Genomic DNA, 20,438 nt, shown 5'->3' with positions numbered 1-20,438 from the left:
CTCACTGCTTTATGATCCCGAGCGGCCTCCAGCTCTCCCAAATCTGCTACCATCTGTGTAACTGCATTGATGGGCTGCCCCACATAGGGGCCCAAGATAGCCACAAGTGACCCAAAAAGGGCTGACGGGGCGCTAGCAAGGACAAATTCCCTCATTTTGGCCGTAAACACTTCTTCGTCTGGCCCACGAGACCCAGGGTTGAAAACAGCATTCTTCATACCTAGTTCTCGAAGGACCTTTACTAACTCACTGTAGCACTGCCACCGACTCATTGCCCTCGGCAGTTCTCCAGCATTCTGCCAGCCCATACGAATGGCAGCCATCACCCATTCTAATAGGGTATGGTCTCCTGGGTTGCCATGGCAGTTCTGAAGACGCTGCCTCAAGGAGGAGTGTGTGGTAATGGCGGCCAATTTCTCCATCTCTGTTCCGGAGAGCATGATGCCATCCACCCCTATATCCCATAATCGTAGTAACCAGGCTACCAGGGATTCAGTAGGTTTCTGCCTAAATTGTGCCCCCAACTCCATCAGCTCTGCCTGGGTATAGGGCCGGACCACAGAGTGTTCCATTACCTGGGCAGGAGGCTGTGGCTGCCCCTGAGGGACTCTTTGTTGCTGGGTTTTTACCTTCTTGGCGACAACTGGTCGGGCTCTCAGTGTGCGTATGGCAGCTTCAGCCTGAGCCTTCTCATCCTCAGAAGAGGAGTCGCAAGCGCCTGCTCCCGCTGACTCAAAGCCAATCCACCAGCACGGATGCTGCTGCTCCTTTGGTGACTGTTTAGGCTCCTGTGGCTGCTGGCTTTTGGTCAGAAGCTGAGACTCGAGCTCTTGAATCCGCAGTTGTTTCTCCAACAACTGCCGGTGAAGACGTTCAGCTTCCAAGGTAAACTGCAACTCTCGAACCCGTAATTCCTTCTCCAGTGCTCGCTCCAGTTCCAGCCTTTTCTGCCGTTCTGTTTGTAATTCATGCTGAAGCTTTTGACTTCGGGCAGTTTCCTCTTGAGTAAAAAACATGTAGCCCATGGCCCCTAAAAGGACAGCCATGGGGAGCCAGAGCAGCAACCAGTACTCTATCCCACCCATCAAGGGTGGTGGCTCCATACCAATCTCTGAATCCTGCCGGAAACTACGCCAGTTGTAAGGCCAGGAGCTGTCATCGTGACCATTCACATGCAGGTTCCCATTGGATTCGGGCAGGCGATAAAGAAATGGCGGAGTCAGAGGATGGGGGGCCATCCTATTTATTGGTGTCTCACCAAGACAGGCAAACCACAAAAGAAGACAAGGGAAAAGCAGAAAACCAGCTCTTCCCATGAAGGGCAAGGGATCAGGGGAGCCCCTGCAATTGTGATAGCAGGAACTGTGTGTCTGAGCTCCTGGTCTGTCCCACTTTATAGTGTAGAAAACCAAAATCCCTTAATCCAATATACAAACAAGGAAGTCTCCGATACAAAGTCACTTATCCAAGGCATAATTGGATTTCTCATGATAGTGCACCACCCAGATCATACAATCAGTCAAGGGTGTGGAAAAAGCTTAGTCCCAAAACCAGACCTCAGGCTACAACAAACTGGCCTGCTTATAGCCTGTCCCCCACACCCATTATAAGTCACAAGCGAGCAAACATATATATCATGTTTACAAACTTATTTGACCAACAGCCAATATTCCTGATGAATTTAGATGCAAAAATCCTGAATCCAGCAATATATGAAAAAAATCATACACCATGATCAAGTGAGATTTATCCTGGGAAAACAAGGCTGGTACAATATTCGCAAATCAATCAATATGATTCATCACAAAAACAAACAGAAGAAGAAAAACCACATGATAATTTCAATAGATGCAGAAAAAGCATTTGATAAAATCCAGCACCCATTCATGATCAAAATTCTCAGCAAAGTGGGAATACAGGGAACATACCTCAACATGATAAAGGCCATCTATGACAAACCCACAGCCAATATACTTAATGGGTAAAAATTAAAAGCAATCCCTTTAACATCAGGAACAAAGCAGGGGTGCCCTCTTTCACCACTCTTATTCAACATAGTTCTGGAATCCTAGCCACAGCAACCAGACAAGAAGAAGAAATAAAAGGCATCCAATTTGGAAAAGAAGAAGTAAAACTATCATTATTTACAGATGATATGATATTATATTTAGAAAACCCTAAAGTCTCAGTCAAAAAACTACTGGACCTGATAAATGAATTCAGCAAGGTGGCAAGATATAAAATTAATACTCAGAAATCAGAGGCATTTTTATACACCAACAATGAACTGTCAGAAAGAGAAATTAAGGAAACAATCCCCTTCAGTATTGCAACAAAAAAGATAAAGTACCTAGGAGTAAATTTAACCAAGGAAATTAAAGACTTGTACTTGGAATATTATTAACATTGATTAAAGAAATCAAGGAAGATACAAACAAGCGGAAGCATATACTGTGCTCATGGGTAGGAAGAATAAACATCATTAAAATGTCTATATTACCCAAAGCAATTTATAAATTCAATGCAATATCAATTAAGATACCGATTATATACTTCAAAGATATATACAGACACATATTCTAAAAATTAATATGGAACCAAAACAAACCATGAATAGCCTCAGCAATCTTGAAAAGGAAGAATAAAGTGGGAGGCATCACATTTCCTGATATCAAGTTATACTACAAGGCCATTGTACTCAAAACAGCTTGGTACTGACATAAGAACAGGCATATGGATCAATGGAACAGAACAGAGAACCCAGAAATAAACCCACACTTTTATGGACAACTGATATTTGACAAAGGAGGTAAGAGCATACAATGGAGTAAAGACAGCCTCTTCAACAAATGGTGTTGGGAAAATTGGACAGCTTCCTGCAAAAAAATGAAACTAGACTACCAACTTACAACATTCACAAATATAAACTCAAAGTGGATAAAAGAATTAAATGTAAGCCGTGAAACCATAAGCATCTTAGAAGAAAACATAGGCAGTAAACTCTCCAACATCCCTCCCAGCAATATATAAATATTTGCTGATTTATTTCCACGGGCAAGTGAAATAAAAGACAGGATAAACAAATGGGACTGTATCAAACTAAAAAGCTTTTGCACAGCTAAAGACAATAAGAACAGAATAAGAAGACAAACTACACAATGGAAGAACATATTCGACAATATGTCTGATAAGGGGTTAATAACCAAAATTTATAAAGAACTTATAAAACTCAACACCAGGAAGATAAAACAATCCAATCAAACAATGGGCAAAAGAAATGAATAAACACTTCTCCAAAGAGGACATACAGATGGCCAATAGGCATATGAAAAAATGCTCAACATCACTAATCATTAGAGAAATGCAAATTAAAATCACAATGAGATATCACCTCACACCAGTCAGAATGGCGCTCATCAACAAAACAACACAGAATAAGTGCTGGCAAGGATGTGGAGAAAAGGGAACCTTCCTGCACTGCTGGTGGGAATGCAGACTGGTGCAGCCACTGTGGAAAACAGTATGGAGATTCCTCAAAAAACTGAAAATCGAACTGCCTTCTGACCCAGCTATCCCACTTTTAGGAATATACCCCAAGAACACCATAGAACGGCTTCAAAAGGAGAAATGCACCCCCATGTTTATGGCAGCATTGTTCACAATAGCGAAGATCTGGAAACAGCCCAAGTGTCTGTCAGTGGACGAGTGGATTAAAAATCTTTGGTACATAAATACAATGGAATGCTATGGGGTCATGAAAAAGAAAGAAATTTTACCTTTTTTGACAACATGGATGGACCTGGAAACTATTATATTAAATGAAATAAGCCAGGCAGAAAAAGAAAAATATCATATGACCTCACTCATTTGAGGAATCCAATGAACAATGTGAACTGAGGAACGGAACTGAGACAGAAGAGGGATCAAAGGGACCAGAGGAAAAGAGGACAGAGGGAAAGGGGATGATAGGAGGGGATAAACCTGAAGGGAAGGGGGGAGGGCGCTATAGGGAGGGGGGCAAGGGAGATGTTGAGGGGAATACGGGGGAGGGGGGTGCATTGGGGCAACACTTGTTCAATGTAAACACAATAAATTAAAATCAATTAAAAAGTAAATAAATAAAATTTAAAATGCTAAAAATAAATAAATGCCATGACTTATTAAAAGGGAAGGCTACATATTGTATTAATTAGCTATGATAATTATTTTGTCAGTGATTCAGCAATGAGTTTGTTGTATCAATAAGCTAAAAAGTGACATCTACCCAAAGAAAGTAAGCAATAAACTGAGAATTAAACTTTAATCAATAAAATGTACCTTAATATTTTACTGTCTAATCTGATAGTTATCTGGGTATCTATTATAAATTTCAATCCACCAATATAAAAAATAGTAAATACACTCAGAATCAGGGAAAATAAATAGTATGCTATACAGATGATTAAAAAAAACTGATAACTGTGTAGCTCTAACTCTTTCCAAAAACATACTTAAAATTAAAACTAGGTCCTGGCTGGTGGCTCAGTGGATACAGCATTGGCCTAGCATATGGAAATCCTGGGTTTGAGTCCCAGTTAGGGTACAGAGGAGAAGTGACCATCTGCTTCTCCCCCCACCGTCCCTTTTTCTCCCTCTTCCTCTCCAGCAGCCAGTAACTCAACTGGTTCGAGTGTGGCCCCAGGCACTGAGGATAGCTCAACTGGTCTGAGCAGGACATCCTCAGGCACAAAAAGTAACTCAGTACTCAAGCATTGGCCCCAGTCAGGATTGCCAGGTGGATCCCAGTTGGGGTGCATGTGGGAGTCTGTCTCATATACATACATACATACTTATATATACGTACTAGAATATTTTTTGGCTAGTGGTTGCAGAGATCTGTTTTCCCCTAAGAAATTTCAGTGAGACTTAGAAACAAATAATGTATATTTTAAAGGAAAAATTTTAGAAAACAGAAGTCTTTCAGAAGAAACAATGATTATATCATTTGGATTTACTGTAACTAATAGCTAATTTAAAAAAATCATTGAATTTACTGGGGTGACATTGGTTAATAAAATTATACAGGTTTCAGGTGTACTGTTCTAAAACACGTCACTTTATATTGCATTGTATTCATTACCCCAAATCAAGTCTCCATCACCATTTATCCCCCTTCTACCCTCCTTCACCTCCCCCCTTTCCCTCCTGCAATCCCCACATTGTTGTCTGTGTCTGTAATTTTTTTTTCTTTGCTTAATCCCTTTGCCTTCTTCACCCAGCTCCCCAACCCCTTCCCCTCTGACAGCTGTCAGTATGGTCTTTGTATCTATGCATCTGCTTCTGTATTGTTTGTTAGTTTATTTTATTCATTAGATTCTACATGTAAGTGAAATCATGATACTTATCTTTCTCTGACTTGCTTATTTCATAGAGCTAATTTTCTAAAATAGCTGGGAACAAAGGTTTTTGGGGTTTTTTTTAGAATTCAAAAATGTTGTGAATCTTGAGTTTCTCAAGATTAAAAAAAAGTAATTTAACTTTTACAATAATACATAATCATTTGCTCCACAGCTTCTGGAACTGATTTTTTATGTCCTTATTTAGCTGTTGCATATAATTTATAAAACAGCCTTTTTTATATATACAGGGTGGGACAAAAGGAGGTTAACAGTTGTTAGTATGGAAAATAATATAATAATTAATAAGCAATAAAACAAGAATAAACTGAATTTCACATACTCACAACTGTAAATATACTTTTGCTCCATAAACATAATAGCATGTGCTGTAATAAGCTTAACACATTGTGGGATCTCATAAACTTGTCTACAGAATTACCTTTGTACTGTAATGTTTCAAGATAAAACACAATAATTCTAAAATATACAGAAGAGATTTAAAATAGTAAAAGCATCACAATTGAAAAATTAGTCCAACAAAAAATAATTTCTTCTAGAAAATATTGCATTCTTAGAAAAATCAACCTGTAGCCTCAATTTTGCATTTCACCATATGAATTCAATTAATATTGGATACAATGTAAAAAAAGAATCTGGACCTAAAATAAAAATTATTTGACTGACTTTTATAAATGCAACTAAATAAAAATTGTATTTAACCTCAAACATGGATATTCATAAGTTTCAAATTTTTCTTAAGAAAATATTTGATTCCTAATTATTTAAAGGGGGAATTCTGTTGATAACTAAATACCTTTAGGGAGTATTTCTAATGTTCATAGTTATAGTCATATTCATCATTTATACTTAGTGGATGATTTTATATTGCTCCTTTACACAAACCTAAGACTCAATTAGCAAATCTGACAGAAGACCTTAAGTTTATCTTCAAAACAAATATTTAAATACATAAGAAAATATTCCAGGTCCAAAATATAATGCTCCAAAGCTAAAAATGTATGCTTTGAAGAAGCTGCCATTCATACTATGAAGCAACTGAATCTTTCCTATAATGCTGGTGGAATTACATTTAAAAGTAAAAAAGTGTAGCCCTGGCCAGTTGGCTCAGTGGTAGAGCGTCGGCCTGGTGTGCGGGAGTCCTGGGTTCAATTCCCGGCCGGGATACACAGGAGAAGCGCCCAACTGCTTCTCCACCCCTCCCCCTCTCCTTCCTCTCTGTCTCTCTCTTCTCCTCCCACAGCCAAAGCTCCATTGGAGCAAAGTTGGCCCGGGCGCTGAGGATGGCTCTATGGCCTCCGCCTCAGGCGCTAGAATGGCTCTGGTTGTGGCAAAGCGATGCCCCAAATGGGCAGAGCATCACCCCCTGGGTGGGCATGCTAGGTGGATCCCAGTAGGGCACATAAGGGAGTCTGTCTGACTGCCTCCGTTTCCAGCTTCAGAAAAATACAAAAAAATAATAATAAAATAAATTTTAAAAAAAAGTGTATCTATTACCCAGTGAGTCCATTCCTAGGTATCTGCCCAAAAGAAATGAAAATATTTGTCCCCCAAAATGCTTGTACAGTAGTACTATTTATAGCAGCTGTATTCACAATAGTAAATATTTGCAATATTCACTGGAAATGAAGCAAATATTCAACAGGAATAACATAAACAAATCAGTATATTTACATAATGGAATACTTCTCAGCAATTAAAAAAACTACCAATATATAAAACAGCATGAAGAAACTTCAAAAATATACTAATAAAATAGTCTCTATTTAATAGGAATAGTAATTAGACAAGTATATATTAATCAAAACTCACTAAATCATATAATTAATATGTGTATTATACTGTATATAAATTTTAGCTCAATTAAAAATATTTGAAAAAATGTCCTTATTAAAATTTTAAATTCTGAAATTTAATTTTCTTTACACAAACCTACTTATGGAAAATCAACATTCAATAAACATGCTTGTGTTGTATGCTTATAAAAATGTACTTGAATTTACTCTTCTACAGCATTTTTAAAATATCTGTACAATTGCTATTAAACATTTTAAAATTCTATTCTACTCCCCACAAAGCTACCAGTACAAAAAAATGAAAGCCTTTGAAAATACAAATCCTTCTCTCCTGCAACTCAGCAAATGGACTCTAATGATTCCTTTTCCTTAAGTGTGCCCTAACTTCATCCTCTTGGAATCTGAATAAATTATTCCTAGGTACAATTTTGTAAGTTGCACTTATTTAATTTCAAGAAACCCTAGTACAGGGGTCTGACTGGTGATGGCGCAGTGGATAGAGTGTTGACCCGGGATGCTGAGGACCCAGGTTCAAAACCCTAAGGTTGGAGGCTTGAGTATGGGATCACAGACATGATCTCATGGTTGCTGGTTTGAGCCCAAGGTTGCTGGCTTGAGCAAGGGCTCACTGGCTTAACTGGAGCACCCTGGCCAAGGCATGTATGAGAAGCAATCAATGAGCAACTAGTGATGCAACTATAAGTTGATGCTTCTCATCCCTCTCCCTTCTTGCCTGCCTGCCTGTCTGTTTCTCACTGTCTCTACCTCTGTCTCTGTCCTCCCTCTCACTCTTATGCACACGCATACAAAAAAGAAAGAAACCCTAGTACAGGGAAGTTAGATAAGTAACTACTTAAGGCTACCAAACTCAGTGTCAAAACTCAGATATCTCACTCTCATTTTGAGAACTATAATAAGATTACAATGCTTGGTTAATCATTTTTGTAGACTAGATAATCAGAAATAACTCAAAATAGGTAATAATATTTTTAAACATTTGACAAAAGCGCCAGAGAAACTTAATAATTTAACTTGAAATCTAATTCAACACTATTTGGATAAGAAATTTAGAAACAGACTAACCTTAGAAGACTTCCTTCGGCTCCTTCTTGTCCAAACTACCACCAGTTTATCTGGTTGCCTGCCAAAGAAGAAAAAGATTACATGTAATTTATCTTAAATCAAATTAATGTGAAGTTTGGTTCTAATACAGTTGAAAGGATAAAAATGTTATTTGCTTTAGATAATATAGAGCAGTTACTCTTACAATACAGCTTATTCAAATAAACTATTCAATACAGTAGATGTGGAATACAGTTGTGATCAGATTTAAATGATTAACACTCTGGGCACATGTTTTTCTAAATACGTTAGCAATTCACTTGAACAAGCCACGTAAAACAAAATACTCTGAGCTGGCGACCACTTTAAAAAGAAAGGCATATATGTATCTTCTCCAAAAATTAATTATATACTTCTAACACATTATCCACTAAAATTTGAAGAAAATAAGCATAAAAATGGCATTATCAAAATAATTTAAATCTCTGAGTTATCTACTTTGACATCTCTGTATCTTATAAACAATTCTATGGTTTTCAACAGTTTTATAATCAATCAACTCAATTATCTTCAAAAAAGCAATATAGTAGTGAAAATAGGTATAATACTATACTACTACTCCTATTTTACAAGCTTAAAAAACTGGCAAAGTTAAATTAATCAGAACCAAGACTGAAATACATGTCTTTTGATTCTCAGACCTTTCTTTATCTTCCAATAATATAAAGTAAAAAACAAACAAAACCCTTATAGTCTCAGCTAATAGAACTAAGTTCTCTTCAGTGTTCAGAGAAAACATCAAAACTATGATTACCAGTTATTTTCCTTAAATTTTTATTTTTAAAAATCTTAAATAAAAGCTTTTTAACCCAGACATGAATGATAGACTAATTTGTGGTAACCTTCACCACTTTCTATGTCTTCTTCATTTTATCCTGGAATCCCTCACCAACAACAGATGACCTGTTCTCCTATTTTGTTTAATTAAATATATACATATATATAAAAGGCCACCTGCCATAAACCCCTTACCCAGCGCTTCACCAATACACCTGTCCAAAGACAGAGTTGTACAATGAAATATACTATAGAGAAACTGACCCAGAATGTAGCACAGAAATAAAGTAATTAAAATACTGAGGAGAACATACACCTAACAGAAATTCTGGACGTTTAGAACAGTGGGAGGCAGAGAGAATACTGAAGAGATCAGGCTAAAAACATTCCAGACTTGAAGAAAGGTTGGCATCCTTAGATAGAAAATAAATATTATCAAATATACAAAATAAATAAAAACAAGTCTACATCTGCATACCCTGCAACCAAAATACAGGACAGCAAGAATAAAGAGAAAAATCATAAAAGAAAAGACAAATTACCAACAAAGGAATAATTATTCTGATAGCAACTTCTCATTGCAACAAAACAGCCCAAAAGACAATGAAGCTAATGATCTTCAAGTTGCTAAGGGAAAATAGTTGCCACCCTCCAGTTTTATACTACATAGTTACATTATCATTTAAGAAATGGTTTTAGACATATGGAGACTGAGTTTACAATGTATAAATTCCAGTTAAATAAGGGAAGAAGTAGGATATAAGAAGCAACATGAATGTAAAATGTTAATGCTTGTATATTTTAGGTTGTGAGACCCAAAGAAGAGCTAGACCAAAAAAAGGGAAGAAAATTCCAATAATGGAACCATTTGGCTGAAGAGCCATCTAAACAAATGCACAATGTTTCTGATGGTGATAGTAAACAACATGGTATAAATAGAAAAATGGTAGTTCTCCATCCAAGTCTAAGCTTAGTTTCCGACCAGTGTCAACAACTGCAAAGTAAAACCAGTGGCCTGCTTTGGTGAGTCTTCCCAGAATGAGATGATGGGAACAGTAGCCAGGTGCAGAAGTGCTAAATTACAGGTGAAATAGAAGAAAGTGTTTATGAAGCAGCGAAGTGTTAATCTAAGAATCCATACCAATGGAGATACATTCAAAACCTGAAAATGAAAAACAAAGCCTTGTTCAATGCAAAGAGGAGTAGGACAAATGACAGTAAAGATGGGGGGCAGTGCCTGACCTGTGGTGGCACAGTGGATAAAATATCAACCTGGAACACTGAGGTCACCGGTTCGAAACCCTGCACTTGCCCGGTCAAGGCACATATGGGAGTTGATGCTTCCTGCTTCTCTCTCTCTCTCTCTCTCTTTTTCTCTTTCCTCCCTCGCTAAAAATGAATAAATAAAATTTAAAATAAAGTTATATAAAAAAAATATGGGGAGCAGTATGGCATAGATGGGGCTGGTAAAAGTATATTATCAATGTTGGCAACTTAACAGGAGAGGAACTGAGCAGCCCACAAGCGTAAGCTTCCCCGTTTGAAAGTATCACTGTCTTATTAGAAGATTTTACCTCGATTACCACACTAACCTTTTCACTATGTTCTCAGCTCCAGTCCAGCATTGCCTCTTCAATGTATTTCTATGGTACTTCTTTAGAATTGCTACAAAATCTTACAGCTTTTCCTTGTTCATTATCTTAAACTCAGCTGTATACTGAAGGTTTAAATTTAACAGACTTATTTGACCTAAAGAGTGCCGCATCTTATTTTAGCTTGAATTAAAACTTATTTAACAGTTTTTTACAAATGCCTTTAAACAAGGTCCATGCTGTCTGGATTACTAGAACCTCCAACACTACCAACTTCTTCACACCTGACCAGCTTCACTCTTTAAGATGCTTTATCTAGACCTTGTATGTATTTAATTCTGTGACACCCTGGCATGCAAGATAACATCCTACACGTGGTTTATAATTATATAAGGCACTTCACCACTTGACTCTGATCTACCTTTCTCGTGGTATAACCTGCAACCACCTCACAGGCAACCTGCTTTCTAACCAATCCCTGAATACTTGTTCATCTAATTTCTTCACATCTTTGCATGTTATAACCTTTTTATTTTATTTTTCTGAAGTGAGAAGTAGGGAGGCAGAAACAGACTCCTTCATGCGCCTGACTGGGATCCACCCGGCATGCCCACCAGGGAGGCGATGCTCTGCCCATCTGGGGCATCACTCCATTGCAACTGGAGCCATTCTAGTGCCTGAGGAGGAGGCCATGGAGCCATCCTCAGCACCCGGGCCAACTCTGCTCCCATGGAGCCTTGGCTGTGGGAGGGTAAAAGAGAGATAAAGAAAAAGAAGAGAGGGAAGGGTGGAGAAGCAGATGGGCGCTTCTCCTGTATGCCCTGGCTGGAAATCAAACCCGGGACTTCCAGACACTGGGCCAACACTCTACCACTGATCCAATGGGCCAGGGCCATAATCATTTTTTTTTTTTTTTTTTACAGAGACAGAGAGAGAGAGAGTCAGAGGAATAGACAGGGACAGACAGACAGGAATGGAGACAGATGAGAAGCATCAATCATTAGTTTTTCATTGCGCGTTGCGACTTCTTAGTTGTTCATTGATTGCTTTCTCATATGTGCCTTGACCACGGGCCTTCAGCAGACTGAGTAACCCCTTGCTGGAGCCAGCGACCCTGGGTCCAAGCTGGTGAACTTTTTGCTCAAGCCAGATGAGCCTGCGCTCAAGCTGGCGACCTCCGGGTCTTGAACCTGGGTCCTTCCACATCCCAGTCCAACGCTCTATCCACTGCGCCACTGCCTGGTCAGGCCATAATCATTTTTTAACTTCCTCTTTTCTCCCTTTTTTCTACCTGATAACCTCTTAATTAATCACTTTCTCTGTGAAACTGGCTATTTTCCTTTTCATTCCAACCCATTATCCCAAACCTCAGCCTGAGTTAACTGCTCTTTCTACTATGTGTATATTTTCAGTAATACCCATGACACACCAACTTCAATATTCCGTATGCCCCTATTTCTACCACTAGACTGTGCTCCTTTATCAACCACATCTTATTTTTATCTGTACTTCCAGCAATTAATAAGAATTTGATATAGGTTGAGATTCAACAACAATTTGCTACTGAATGAAGCTTAAGTATCATCCAGAAATTCCCAATTGGTTAATTATAATTGATGAGGTCCAACTAGAGCCAGTACCTACATAATACATCCTCTCTGCAGCTTATATGAGCTTTGCAGGGATTCCCACTTCAGCTACATATTGGAACCTCCAAGAAAGCCTTAAAATATTCTGATGTCTAGGTTTCACCCCCAGGGAATCTGATTTAATTGTTCTGGTGTTCTGGTGTGCATATTTTTAAATTTCCACAGGTGATTCTAGTGTGTAGCCAAGGTTGAGAACCACTGTTTTATCGAAAGTGATAAACAATCCCCACACCCCCTGACTTGAAACACTGGTGAAGCATTAATTGTGATGGCAGTGAGAGTGTCTCTCCTTCACAACAATGTTCTAGTGCCACCTGCACTGTTGCCTCCTCCTAACTAGAATTCTCAGCACCTCCTCCCCTCAATTCAATCTGATCTCAGTACCTCAGAATAGAGAAGCCTTTTACTATAAAAAAAAAAAAAATCAGGAAGGAGAGTCTCCTAACCTATATGCCTGAAGTTTTAAAAAATGTCAATAGACAGCGGTAGAGCGTCGGCCTGGCGTGCGGGGGACACGGGTTCGATTCCCGGCCAGGGCACATAGGAGAGGCGCCCATTTGCTTCTCCACCCCCCCTTCCTCTCTGTCTCTCTCTTCCCCTCCCGCAGCCAAGGCTCCATTGGAGCAAAGATGGCCCGGGCGCTGGGGATGGCTCCTTGGCCTCTGCCCCAGGCGCTAGAGGGCTCTGGTCACGACAGAGCATCGCCCCCTGGTGGGCAGAGCATCGCCCCTGGTGGGCGTGCCGGGTGGATCCCGGTCGGGTGCATGCGGGAGTCTGTCTGACTGTCTCTCCCCATTTCCAGCTTCAGAAAAATACAAAAAAAAAAAAAAAAAATGTCAATAGAACATAAAATACTACTTTGGGAATGTCTCCTGAGCCAGTTAAACTTTTTTGTGATTCTAAGTCTGTCTTATTTTTTTAAATGTCTTTACTAGAAATCAATCGACCTTTACATTATCAGGGACATTGAAAGAATGTTCTAAAGCAAAGAACTGCATTTTGAGTTACCATTCCCAATAGAAGAGTGCCAATAACCACACAATTAGCTGACCACAATATTTTAAGCATCCATGATGTACTAGAAAAGAATCATTAAATATTTATTTATGTGCTCCCAAGAGGCCAAGGATAGAGCAATTGTGAGAGTTTTATCCATACCAAAGAACCTATAAGTATACAACTTCCTTTCCATCAAAAAAGTCAAGACAACTTGATCGAGTCCAGATTTCAGAGAGAATTAAAAAATTACACATTTAACAGTTTTATCCCATTACCTAAATTAAGTAACCAGGTAGCCTTAACACATTACACAGACATATAAACAGTCATAATATATACATAATGTTTACATAGATATTTACATATATAAATATTTTCTTTATATACACATAAAATGTTTACAAACACACTTTCTGTGAAATAGATCTAAAGGACTCCATTGGAAAATTTGAAGCCTTTTGGTGGGCTTATTCAGAGAAGGAAACTTAACATTTAGAAATAAAAATGTAACACCTTCTATCCTACCCTTAAAGTCCTTTTAAAAAAGGAACAACTTGAATGTGAAGGTGCCAAGACTTATCTCAAATTTTTGGTCCTGATGTTGAATTCTGGAGAGTGGGAAGGAGGAAAAGAAAAAGGAGTGGAAATAAAAAAAAAGATATATGTGTTTAATACTAAATACAAGTAAATGTGTGCATTTTATGTAAGACCAACACTTTTAAAGTACAATAAGTCTCTGAATTCTTTTTACTAATGTTGTTATGCTATTGCTAACCAATGATGAATAAAGTACTTCTTACCATTAAAAAAAAAAAGATATATGGATTTCAATGAATCGGATTATAAAGCAGTAATCTGTATCTTTCTTTGTTCTGCAACTAAATGTTGTGGCCTCCTCTTTGTCACTAGTGAGCCACTATGTATCAAATAAGTTAAAGAAAAACAACATTTCTGGCTTAAATTTAGACCCCTTTACTCTTTTCCACCCTCATGTGTGTCACGTATCTGAGGTGAGACTAAAAAAGCTGTGAGAAAAAAACCAAAACTGGAAGGTGAAAAGCAGTCTTCTTACTTTCCAGAATCATAATAAACATTCAACAAATATTTTATTTTAAAAAATACTTTATTAAATGGCTACTATGTTTCTGGCACTGTGCTGAGTAATGTAGATACAAAAATGAGAGAAAACAATCTACTACTGGGAGACAAACAACTAAACCAACTACCCCAGTCCAGGAACAGCCTTGGGGACCACAGAGAAGATGAAAAGATCTTATACAGTGAAAGATCTATATATTTTTATATATCACAGAAAATAGGCACACTGACCCAAACAACAACAAAAACCCTATAATTTACAACACTTTAAATATGAAGCCCAACAAAAGATGAGTAACTAATTAAAGTACATCTTTCTAATAGAAAATTATAGAGGCATTGATATTTTTTAAGAACATTTACAAGCATGGGACAATACTTTCGATATCACATTAAGTTTATTTACACTGATCTTAATTTTTTTTCTATACTGTATAATATAAGACACTAGGAGAAAATACCTCAAAATGCTGATTGTGGTTACTACTACAAAGTAAAATTACATGTCATTTTAAGAATATACTTTTCAATACTTTCTGCAATTAACTTACTTTATACTGGTGAGTTCTTTAAATGTGTTGTGGAGGAAGTTGTTTAAAGTAAAACAATACTTTTAAGTTTGGAATTAAGTGTGAACAGAGTTAAATAATTTTTCAAATTTCTTTTAAAATTTAAAGAACTCATTTTCTAAAAAACAATAGAAATGTAGAAGATATGTTCTTTGTCTTACACAAGATGTTCTTTGTTAACATTAATGCTCCCCGAAGTCTGAGCTGGCCCTAGGCAAAATTTTGAAATGGATCCCACTTGACTTTGGCATCCTTCTCTTCTTTATTCCCTTCTTCCTTGGGTATGCAGTCAACATGGTGCTCTATTACAGACCAAACAATAACAATACGACAAATGTTCTTCAGAGCACTCATTCTGGTCTACAGCAATTAAAATTCCCCTTCCCCCAGAGTATCTTAGGAGGGTATTAAAAGAAATCTGGGCAAACCGTTTGTATTAATTTAGGAGATATAAATTTGTGAAAGATGGTTTCCAAGATGACATAGTACTAGAGTGGAGGTTAAGAAACTTGTTTTTCCTAGTTCTGGCACTAACTGAGCTTAGGAAAAACTCTCCATTTCTCTGAGTCTATTCTCTAATTTATCAAATGAGATTGCACTAAAACCTCAGCTAGGTTCTAAAACACTTTGGTTCAATGACTGTAAGATCAAACGACTCTAATTGGTTAACTGTTTAAAATGAAATGAGAAATTCAGGAACAGAGTAAAGAATTTGTGGCAGGGAATCACTTGCCAATTATTTTCTGGAAATCTAGAGGTAGCTAATATACATATTACCAACTTTGAACAATATTATTAAAGAGGAAGTAATATTTTTTAGCAGAGAACTAAACTTACCACCAAAGATTCATGCTCCCTCCCCAAAGCATAATGTTAATCCTATAAGGTGTAGCAAGAACTCCCTCATCCCCACCCCACCCCACCCAACCACCTCCACCACCACCACCACCACCATGTATATACACTGAGACATAGCTACATCATACTTCTCACCACTGGAATGTGAGAAATGATTTGTGTCAATTCTAAAGTAAAATGCATCATGAAGAAGTATGCTATCTCCATAGCAGTTCAACAAAGAGGGTTCTAGAATGCAGAGGTACAAGGTGCCTGGGCCCCTGGATGACCACATGGAAGGATAGTCCACCTGGAATACCCTCTCTAGACTGAGAAGAAGGAATAAACTTTGATTAGGTTAAGCCACTTGAATTTCTGTGTGTGTCTGGACAGTAACTCCTCAACATTCTAAAAATTTTAGTAAATTTAAAAACATACATATATTACACATATAACAATAAAACAGTTGCTGTCTTATAGAAGCTTATATTGCAAAGTGCTGAGACCAACTTTAACCTTTTTAGGTCCTGTCGGTTTTCATTTATATAAAATCAATGTTTGTAAAGATAAAAGTCAATTATTCATCCAAACTTAGTCATTTAAGCCTTTGAGCTTTTCCTAAGATAAAAATAAAAAACCATAGGTCCTTAGAATACAAAAGTACAACATATTCCTCTTACCACAGAATCCAGAATATACTTACAATGAGAAAAGGCTCAAAATATTATTAACCTTGAAGTTAATGTGAATAGGCACTTCACTAAATAACAAGGTTATTCTTTTTAGGGGAAAGGGCACTTAGCCATAACGAACATTTCATGGTGGAATGCTGTGAATATTGAAACAAAAGGGGAGAAATTGTTTTATCAGGGAAATACTCACTTTAGTGTTTCTCAAGTAATTATTTTTATCCTTCAGTAGGTACATCTGCCTCCTATTGTACTATCACTGCTGTAGCTTCAGTTAATTATACTCCTTTATACTTACTTCACAAGAGTTATTTAACAAGCTATAATAATTAATTCAACAAGAAAATAAATTATATATGACAAATTATACAAGTACACATATATAAGATATATTTCTTTTCTGTAAAAATTGAAAGGACAATTCTAATAAAAGATGTAAATCTTTGTCACTTAAATAAAAATACTTCAATTAAATTATATTTTGCATCTTCTTACCATCTTTAAAGTGTCATAGTAATTGCGTTGGCTAAAAATATTTAACTGGTGATGCATATGGACTTTTGCGGACAGGTATCTCTAATACCTATGTATCAGTAGTTAGGGACAGAAGTCAAACTGAGAAAGGGCAGTTTAGCAGGCTTCAGCTGAGTGTACTTTCTGACAGGCCATCAATAAGTACATATATATGTACACACACACATACATAAACATATTCCCAAATAATACTCTCCACTTTCCTTATTATTTTAAAGAATCACCCATAACATTTCCTTTAATTTATTATATTATTTACTACTTCCTTATTTTCTATTTTTTATTGGAATAAACCTCATATGTCACTCATATAAATATTGTATTGGTATTTCCAAATTATGTATTTGGCGCCCTGAAATGAAAGTTAGAAGGAAAAATAATAATAATACATCACTCAGACCATTCCCCAGCCCTTCTAAATAATCATATTAATCATTTCCTCTTAACACATTTCTGTAACTATTTCAATCGTATGTTTGGATGACTACCGTACACATGTCTGTTTTGCTTCTACCCAACTTGAAGTTTCTCAAGGGAGTTCCTGAAGCATTTACTGGGAAGGAGGGAGGGAAAGATAATATAATGAATAAAAGAATCATGAAGGCAGATAGATTCCATGTTTAATCTGGTTTTCTTTTTTCTGGTTGTATCATCTAAGCCTCAAGAGGTTCCTCATCTGTGAAATTAGAACCTCACAGGACTACTGTAAAAATCAGTTAAGATAATGCAAGAAAAGTGCTTAGCTCAATGCTGTCTTTGAGCAGATTCTCAAATTATGTTAGCAACCATCCCTTGCATATGCACAGAGCTTCCACACAGTTTTATCCAGTAACCCTGTTATTTGTGAACAGACAACAAAGGATCATCTCAGGAAAGCTTCTAATATAAAAGACAAGTGGCTGAAAAAGAGAAAAAAAGAACTTGAAAGGCCAAAGACATTCTGAGTGATATCCTCAGAAATATAAAAGCTATTGTACCCATGAAAAATATAAAAGGAATATTTATTTATTTATTTATTTATTTATTTATTTATTTATTTATTTTTTAGCAAGAAAGAGACAGGAAGGGAGATGAGAAGCATCAACTAGTAGTTGCGGCATTTTAGTTGTTCATTGATTGCTTCTTATATATGCCTTGACTGGGGGACTCCAGCCAAGTCAGTGACCCTTTGATCAAGCTAGCGACCTTGGGCTTCAGAGCAATGACATTTGGACTCAAGCCAGCGATCATGGGGTCATGTCGATGATCCCATGTTCAAGTCGGTGACCCTGTGCTCAAGCTGAATGAACCTGCACTCAAGTCAGCAACCTTGGGGTTTCGAATCTGGGACCCCAGGTCAATGCTCTACCCACTGAGTTACCACCAGTTAGGCTAAAAGAAATATTTAAAGAATAAGAAAGTATTCTGGAAACTGTCATTTTTTTATTTAGTAAAGCAAAAATTGAAGAACTGAAATATAAAGTTCTGGAAATCTTTCAGATCTAAAATAAGAAACACAGATATTAAAAGAGAAAGAAAAGGAAAGAAATTGAGATCAATTCAGAGGTGAAATATCTGACTAATCCCCCAGGATGACAGTAAAAAAGAGTCTCAAGATGTCACTGCAGGCCTAGACTCTGACTGGGAAATGGGAAGAATGAGGAAATGAAAGGGTAATATAATTTAGGGAGGAGGTGTTATAACAGCTAAATCCTATCAAAATGACAGTAAATAAAGTCTACAATCAAAAAGGTTTAAAAAAACAGGTGAAAGTATGTTATTGGACAATAAAATACCATTAACACAGAATATGTGTTAGCCAAAATATGTTAAAATTAGAACCCTCATACAATGCTGGTAGGATTATAAAATAATATACCTGTAGTTGCTGTGGAAAATAGTTTGGTATTTCCTCTAAAAGTTAAATATAGATTTACCATATGATCCAGTAGTTTCACTCTTAAGTATATACCTAAAAACATGTACAGAAATGTCCATAGCAGCATTATTCACAATAACCAAAATCAAAAACAATTCAAAAGTCCATCAACTGATAAATGGATAAACAAAATGTAGTATATCCATACAATGGAATATTATACAGTCATAAAAAATGACATACTGATACAATATGTGTTTAGGTTACAACATGGATGAACCTAAAAAACATATTAAATGAAAGAAGCCAGGCTGATCAGGCGGTGGCGCAGTGGATAGAGCGTTGGACTGGGATGCGGAAGACCCAGTCTCGAGACTCCAAGGTCACCAGCTTGAGCACGGGCTCATCTGGTTTGAGCAAAAAGCTCACCAGCTTGGACCCAAGGTCACTGACTTGAGCAAGGGGTTACTCGGTCTGCTGAAGAGCACAGTCAAGGCACATATGAGAAAGCAATCAATGAACAACTAAGGTGTCACAACCAAAAACTGATGATTGATGCTTCTCATCTCTCTCCGTTCCTGTCTGTCTGTCCCTATCTATCCCTCTCTCTGACTCTCGCTATGTCTCCGGAAAAAAGAAAGAAAGAGAGAAAGAGAGAGAGAGAGAGAGAGAGGGAAAGAGAGAGAGAGAGGGAGGGAGGGAGGGAGGGAGGGAAAGAAAGAAGCCTCACAAAAAAGGCTACTTATTGTATGGTCTCATTTAACTGAAATGTCCATAATAGGCAAATCCATAGAGACAAAAGTAGATTGCTTCATGGTTACCAGGTTTGGAGGGGGGAGCAAAAATAAAAAGTGAGTACTAATAGAACAGGATTTTCCTTTGGATGATGACAATATTCTGAATCAGTAATGACAGTTGTACAACTTTGTAATTATATTAAAAACCACTGAACTTGTATATTTTTAAAGGGTAAATTTTATGATACATAAATTATAAATTAATAAAAAAATTTAAAAAGCAAAAGTATGAAACTTAAGAAGAATATAGAATACAACATCAGAATAATTAAAAGAGTTGAAAGTGGTTTTCTGCAGGGAATGAGAACCAAGGTAAGGAAGGGTGTGGCAAGGAACAGCTGTGTTCTCAGTTAACAAGTTCTGCAGTATACTTTGTAAACCATTTCTATGTACAACTTTATAAAATGTAAATTAAAATTTTTAAATGGTAAATCTTAATTACAAAGCAGAAATTTGGGCCCATAAATAAATGCACTATGCAGTAGGGGAAAGGACAGGTATCTTCTGTAAAAGGTTTTGGGAAAACTGGAAAGCCACATGCAAAAGAATAAAATTGCATCCCTATCTTATACCATACACAAAAAGTGAAAATGGACTAAAGACCTGAATGTAAGTCTTGAAATCATAAAAATCCTAAAAGAACACATGGGAATAAGCTTCTTGACATTGATCTTGGCAATAATTTTTGGATTTGACACCCAAAGCAAAGGGAACAAAAGTAGAAA

At 37.1% G+C, this 20,438-nt stretch overlaps 1 protein-coding gene across 7 annotated transcripts in view; it reads right to left on the bottom strand.

Annotated features, from left to right (window-relative positions):
• EHBP1 (EH domain binding protein 1) overlaps window positions 1-20,438 on the bottom strand; it is a 591,964-nt gene that overhangs the window by 333,012 nt on the left and 238,514 nt on the right. For all 7 annotated transcript variants that reach the window (XM_066267218.1, XM_066267219.1, XM_066267217.1 and 4 more), the window contains one exon: window positions 8,276-8,333. In XM_066267218.1, the coding sequence (XP_066123315.1) occupies window positions 8,276-8,333 (58 nt within the window). The remainder of the gene's footprint in view (window positions 1-8,275; window positions 8,334-20,438) is intronic.

Source organism: Saccopteryx bilineata, chromosome 3, assembly GCF_036850765.1.
Source record: "Saccopteryx bilineata isolate mSacBil1 chromosome 3, mSacBil1_pri_phased_curated, whole genome shotgun sequence".
In the NCBI taxonomy this organism is placed as follows: domain Eukaryota; kingdom Metazoa; phylum Chordata; class Mammalia; order Chiroptera; family Emballonuridae; genus Saccopteryx; species Saccopteryx bilineata.
The sequence above is the reverse complement of the archived record's forward strand: the minus strand, read 5'-3'. Positions and strand labels throughout refer to the sequence as shown.